The sequence below is a fragment of the Heterodontus francisci genome, chromosome 18 (assembly GCF_036365525.1).
Source record: "Heterodontus francisci isolate sHetFra1 chromosome 18, sHetFra1.hap1, whole genome shotgun sequence".
NCBI lineage: Eukaryota > Metazoa > Chordata > Chondrichthyes > Heterodontiformes > Heterodontidae > Heterodontus > Heterodontus francisci.
The window spans coordinates 70,480,029-70,486,028 of NC_090388.1; the positions used below are offsets into that span (position 1 = coordinate 70,480,029).

General features: G+C 55.4%; 1 protein-coding gene across 1 annotated transcript in view; it reads right to left on the reverse strand.

Annotated features, from left to right (window-relative positions):
• htatsf1 (HIV-1 Tat specific factor 1) overlaps positions 1-5,503 on the reverse strand; it is a 28,466-nt gene extending 22,963 nt beyond the window's left edge. The window contains exons 1-2 of the mRNA XM_068050950.1: positions 5,201-5,503; positions 2,807-2,999 (exon numbers count right to left, since the gene is read on the reverse strand). Coding sequence (XP_067907051.1) covers positions 2,807-2,999; positions 5,201-5,380 — 373 coding nt within the window. The 5' untranslated portion in view covers positions 5,381-5,503. The remainder of the gene's footprint in view (positions 1-2,806; positions 3,000-5,200) is intronic.
• Positions 5,504-6,000: the final 497 nt, after the last annotated feature.

Here is a 6,000-nt window from a genome sequence, read left to right on the forward strand (position 1 = left end):
GTTGGGTCAGGCACGGAAAAAGATGAAAGGACTCGGGCCAGGTTGGACTCAGGGAGGGACGCGGTTCTGTCGGGCTCGAGTCTGGTTTCATTTGCAGACCCAAGCAGGCCTTTAATTAATACCACAAAATTCGGGCCAATAAAATAAATAACCAGATAATCTGTTTTAGTGATGATTGACGGATAAATACTGGCAAGGACACTAGGAAGAGCTCCCCTGATCATCTTTGAATAGGGACACGGAATCTTTTATGTCGACCTGAGGATGCAGACAGTCTCAGTTCAATGCCTCATCCAAAAGATGGCATCTCCGACAGTACAGCACTCCCTCAGTACTGCAATGCAGTATCAAGGTAAATTACATTCTCAAGTTTCTGCAATAGGACTTGAACCCACCTTCAGACTAAATTGAAAGTGCCATCACTGAACCACATGCCTGACACATGCACAGAGTTTCCATTTTCAGAAGAATTGCAAAAGAAAACGTAGAAAGATATAACCCCTAACTTGTGGTTGGGCCAAAACACATCAATGTGGTGCACCAACAGTTGACATTAGGAAGATGCGTAAAAAAATGAATAAAAATTACATCTAAAGCTGAAACATGCATACTTTTCAGATGATTATGAACTGCTCAATATCTCCATTTGAAACTCTCAATTAGAAAACTGTCTGAAAATATTCCAAGGTATCCATTATTCACCACAAGGTGAGCTTGTTATTTTTACAGGAACACAAGAATTGCTAGTCAAATTTAAAAAAAGACCGAGGTCCATCTAGTTCACCTTCCATCACCCTGGTAATCACATATGAAGATAGTGGAATTGTTGACTAATCACAGCAATCAATCTCAGTCCGACTGCAACAGACCTAGGTATGAGACAAGGAAATCCCCGAGTGATCGAAAACTTTTAAACATAGATCGCTCCCAGGCATATTACACTTACCATGCATCATACACCAACAATTCCCCACGGTAGGCTATTGCAGAAAATACGGAAGTATGGGGTTGAAGGTTATTTAGAGCTTTGGATCAGAAATTGGCTAGCTGAAAGAAGACAGGGGGTGGTGGTTGATGGCAAATGTTCATCCTGGAGTTTAGTTACTAGTGGTGTACCGCAAGGTTCTGTTTTGGGGCCACTGCTGTTTGTCATTTTTATAAATGACCTGGATGAGGGTGTAGAAGGGTGGGTTAGTAGATTTGCTGATGACACGAAGGTCGGTGGAGTTGTGGATAGTGTCGAAGGATGTTGTAGGGTACAGAGGGACATAGATAGGCTGCAGAGCTAGGCTGAGAGATGGCAAATGGAGTTTAATGCGGAGAAGTGTGAGGTGATTCACTTTGGAAGGAGTAACAGCAATGCAGAGTACTGGGCTAATGGGAAGATTCTTGGTAGTGTAGATGAGCAGAGAGATCTTGGTGTCCAGGTACATAAATCCCTGAAAGTTGCTACCCAGGTTAATAGGGCTGTTAAGAAGGCATATGGTGTGTTAGCTTTTATTAGTAGGGGGATCGAGTTTCGGAGCCACGAGGTCATGATGCAGCTGTACAAAACTCTGGTGAGGCCGCACCTTGAGTATTGCATGCAGTTCTGGTCACCGCATTATAGGAAGGATGTGGAAGCTTTGGAAAGGGTGCAGAGGAGATTTACTAGGATGTTGCCTGGTATGGAGGGAAGGTCTTATGAGGAAAGGCTGAGGGACTTGGGGTTGTTTTCGTTAGAGAGGAGGAGGAGGAGAGGTGACTTAATAGAGACATACAAGATAATCAGAGGGTTAGATAGGGTGGATAGTGAGAGTCTTTTTCCTCGGATGATGATGGCAAACACGAGGGGACATAGCTTTAAGTTGAGGGGTGAAAGATATAGGACAGATGTCAGAGGTAGTTTCTTTACGCAGAGAGTAGTAGGGGCGTGGAACGCCCTGCCTGCAACAGTAGTAGACTCGCCAACTTTAAGGGCATTTAAGTGGTCATTGGATAGACATATGGATGAAAATGGAATAGTGTAGGTCAGATGGTTTCACAGGTCGGCGCAACATCGAGGGCCAAAGGGCCTGTACTGCGCTGTAATATTCTAATTCGAATTTATATAGTGCCTTAACTACTATAACATAGCAAACTGCTTCACTAGAGCACTGTAAAACAAAATTTGACACTGAGCCACATTAAGAGATATTATGGGAGGCAGGGCAGGAGCGCACTGGAATACTCAAGACTAAAGGCAACAAAGGCATGGATGACGGCTTCAACAGATGAGCTGAGGCAGGGTGGACTTGGGCAGCATTACGAAGGTGGAAATAGACAGTCTTAGTGATGGTGTGAATGTGTGGCAGGAAGCTGATCTCAGGGTCAAATGTGACGTCAAGGTTGCAAACAGTCTAGTTCAGCCTCAGACAGTTGCCAAGGAGAGGGATGGAGTTTGCACCTCAAATTACTCCTATACTGTAAGCCAAAATACTATTTTTCAGAAAGAAATCTACCTAAATTGCATTTGAATGAATTATCCGCTGACACTCACACACTAAACTAATGATCCTGCAGGTGGAGCAGGGGAAAAAAAACAGAAAACATGCTTCAGGAACAATTCGAGGAACATTTTTGCCAACTCGCCAAGACAAGTTCCAGAATACTTCTGACCACTCAAAGTATCAACTAACCGACTATACTATGCCCATGCTGGTACACCCAATAGTCTCTTCAAGCAGGTACTTGTCTAGTCATTGGAAAAATGGAGTTTACTCAAACCTGTGGATATAGTAACGATTTCTAAAATAACAGACTAAATAAATTGACAGGATGGCATCACCTGCATCAGCTTTCCTCTTTTCTCCTTTTTGCTTTGTTTCTTTCGGATCAAGTTGAGCTGCATTACTCCCTGAAGACTGCTGTAGAACATTTGTCATCTTCTGGGTTTCAGTGCCAGAATTCTCAGTATTGTCAGAGCTTTCTTCAATGTAACCATAGTTTGCATGATACGTTGCCAAAAAATCTTCAGTTATCTGAAAAAAATTATCATATTAGATATGCAATTGCTTTCAACAAGGTGGGGTTGAGTGTGTGGGGGTGATTGTGGTTGGAGAGATAAGCAAGTGGATGGGTGGCGTGGAGATGAGAAATATGGAGAAGTAGAGAGTTGGGATTGAGGAAAGGAGAGGAGTTGGAGTGGGACGGATGATGCAGGGGGAGATGGGGGAAGGCAGCCCGGGGAGGGGGCGGTCCGGGAGGGAGGAGGGGGCGGTCTGGGAGGGGGGGGGGAATGAAGTGGGCAGGGGGAGAAAGTGGTGGGGGGAATCCAGGATGGAGGGAGAGAAGTGGGGGCGATCCGGGAAGGAGGGAGGGAAGTCGGGGGGAGAAGATCCAGGAGGGAAGTGGAAGGGGGCGCGATCCGGGAGGGAAGTGGAGGGGGGCGCGATCCGGGAGGGAAGTGGAGGGGGGCGCGATCCGGGAGGGAAGTGGAGGGGGGCGCGATCCGGGAGGGAAGTGGAGGGGGGCGCGATCCGGGAGGGAAGTGGAGGGGGGCGCGATCCGGGAGGGAAGTGGAGGGGGGCGCGATCCGGGAGGGAAGTGGAGGGGGGCGCGATCCGGGAGGGAAGTGGAGGGGGGCGCGATCCGGGAGGGAAGTGGAGGGGGGCGCGATCCGGGAGGGAAGTGGAGGGGGGCGCGATCCGGGAGGGAGGGAGGGAAGTGGGAGCCGGCGATCCGGGAGGGAAGTGGGGTGGGGTGGGCGATCCGGGAGGGAGGTGGAGCTGGGGCCATCTGGGAGGGAGGTGGAGGGGAAGGGGGGCGATCCGGGAGGGAGGCCGAGGGGGGGGGGGGGGGGGGGGGGGGGGGGATCCGGGAGGGAAGCGGGGGGGGGGCGATCCGGGAGGGAAGCGGGGGGGGGGGGGGCGCGATCCGGGAGGGAAGTGGGGGGGGGCGATCCGGGAGGGAAGTGGGGGGGGGGGGGGGGCGATCCGGGAGGGAAGTGGGGGGGGGGGGGCGATCCGGGAGGGAAGTGGGGGGGGGGGCGATCCGGGAGGGAAGTGGGGGGGGGGGCGATCCGGGAGGGAAGTGGGGGGGGGGGGGGCGATCCGGGAGGGAAGTGGGGGGGGGGGGCGCGATCCGGGAGGGAAGTGGGGGGGGGGGGCGCGATCCGGGAGGGAAGTGGGGGGGGGGGGCGCGATCCGGGAGGGAAGTGGGGGGGGGTCATCCGGGAGGGAAGTGGGGGGGGGGGGGCGATCCGGGAGGGAAGTGGGGGGGGGGGGGGGGGCGCGATCCGGGAGGGAAGTGGGGGGGGGGGGGCGCGATCCAGGAGGGAAGTGGGGGGGGGGTCATCCGGGAGGGAAGTGGGGGGGGGGGGTCATCCGGGAGGGAAGTGGGGGGGGGTCATCCGGGAGGGAAGTGGGGGGGGGGGGGGGGGTCATCCGGGAGGGAAGTGGGGGGGGGGGGGGTCATCCGGGAGGGAAGTGGGGGGGGGGGGGGGGGGTCATCCGGGAGGGAAGTGGAGGGGGGCGCGATCCGGGAGGGAAGTGGAGGGGGGCGCGATCCGGGAGGGAAGGGGGGGGGGGGTCATCCGGGAGGGAAGGGGGGGGGGGGGTCATCCGGGAGGGAAGTGGGGGGGGGGGTCATCCGGGAGGGAAGTGGGGGGGGGGGGGTCATCCGGGAGGGGGGGGTCATCCGGGAGGGAAGTGGGGGGGGGGGGGTCATCCGGGAGGGAAGTGGGGGGGGGGGGGTCATCCGGGAGGGAAGTGGGGGGGGGGGGGTCATCCGGGAGGGAAGTGGGGGGGGGGGGGTCATCCGGGAGGGAAGTGGGGGGGGGGTCATCCGGGAGGGAAGGGGGGGGGGGGTCATCCGGGAGGGAAGTGGGGGGGGGGTCATCCGGGAGGGAAGGGGGGGGGGGGGGGTCATCCGGGAGGGAAGGGGGGGGGGGTCATCCGGGAGGGAAGTGGGGGGGGGGGTCATCCGGGAGGGAAGTGGGGGGGGCGTCATCCGGGAGGGAAGTGGGGGGGGGGTCATCCGGGAGGTAAGTGGGGGGGGGGTCATCCGGGAGGTAAGTGGGGGGGGGGGGGCGATCCGGGAGGAAAGTGGGGGGGGGGGGGGCGATCCGGGAGGAAAGTGGGGGGGAAGTGGGGGAGGGGGGCTGGGGCTCTCCGGGTTTACCGGGCCGGGGGTAATGAGCTGGAGCCCGGGGCTCACCGGGCCTGAGGGCCTGCAGTTCTACCTTGGGGAACCAGGCTTTTTTCTCGCAGTCCCACTCGAACTCGGTGCCATCCGCATCCACGAAGGTGCTGGAGCGGCTCAGGCCGGCATCGCCAACACCTCCCTCCCGCTCCAGCAGCTGCTGCAGGCGGAGCTGCTCGTGAAAGTCGGCGTTCGAATCCTGTCCGCCCGCCGCGCTCATCTTGCTTTCGGCTGAAAGGAAGGGGGAAAATAAATCGGCGAAAAATAAATAAAATCAACAGCGCCTCTGTTAAAGTAGCCTTAAAGCACGTCGCATCGAACCGGCAGTGCGCAGGCCCGCTGAACTCTAACTCCACCCCCCTCCCTTACGTAATTTCCGGGAGCAAGCGGTGGGCGGGGCTGACCCTGGCAACAAGAGACCTACGGTGCAGGTTGTGACCTGTCACATAGGCAGGAGATTGGAGGTGTTTATGATGCAGACATTCGATGTCATGTCAGCACAGTGGGAATGTTGTAGTTGCTGTCATTGAGCTTTAACCCAACCATTGCCTTTAATGTACTTGCCTATATTGAACTGCCTTTGAGAGACACATCCTTAGTACAATTAAATGCCGATCATTGAGGGTAAAAGCAGTTACATCCTAAAGCAGTGCAGTGGGGGAGGGGTGCGGACTGACTTTACGAGTCTCTGTCCATTTTTCCTCTGATCCGTACATTTCCCAGTTGCAGGGCAGAGGGAAATTTACCCTGCTATTTCTTCCATGAGCAACACAACAGGTGATTCACTGGCAATACATGACAAGTACTGTGTAATTTAAAAATATGCTCAAATGTTCCAGA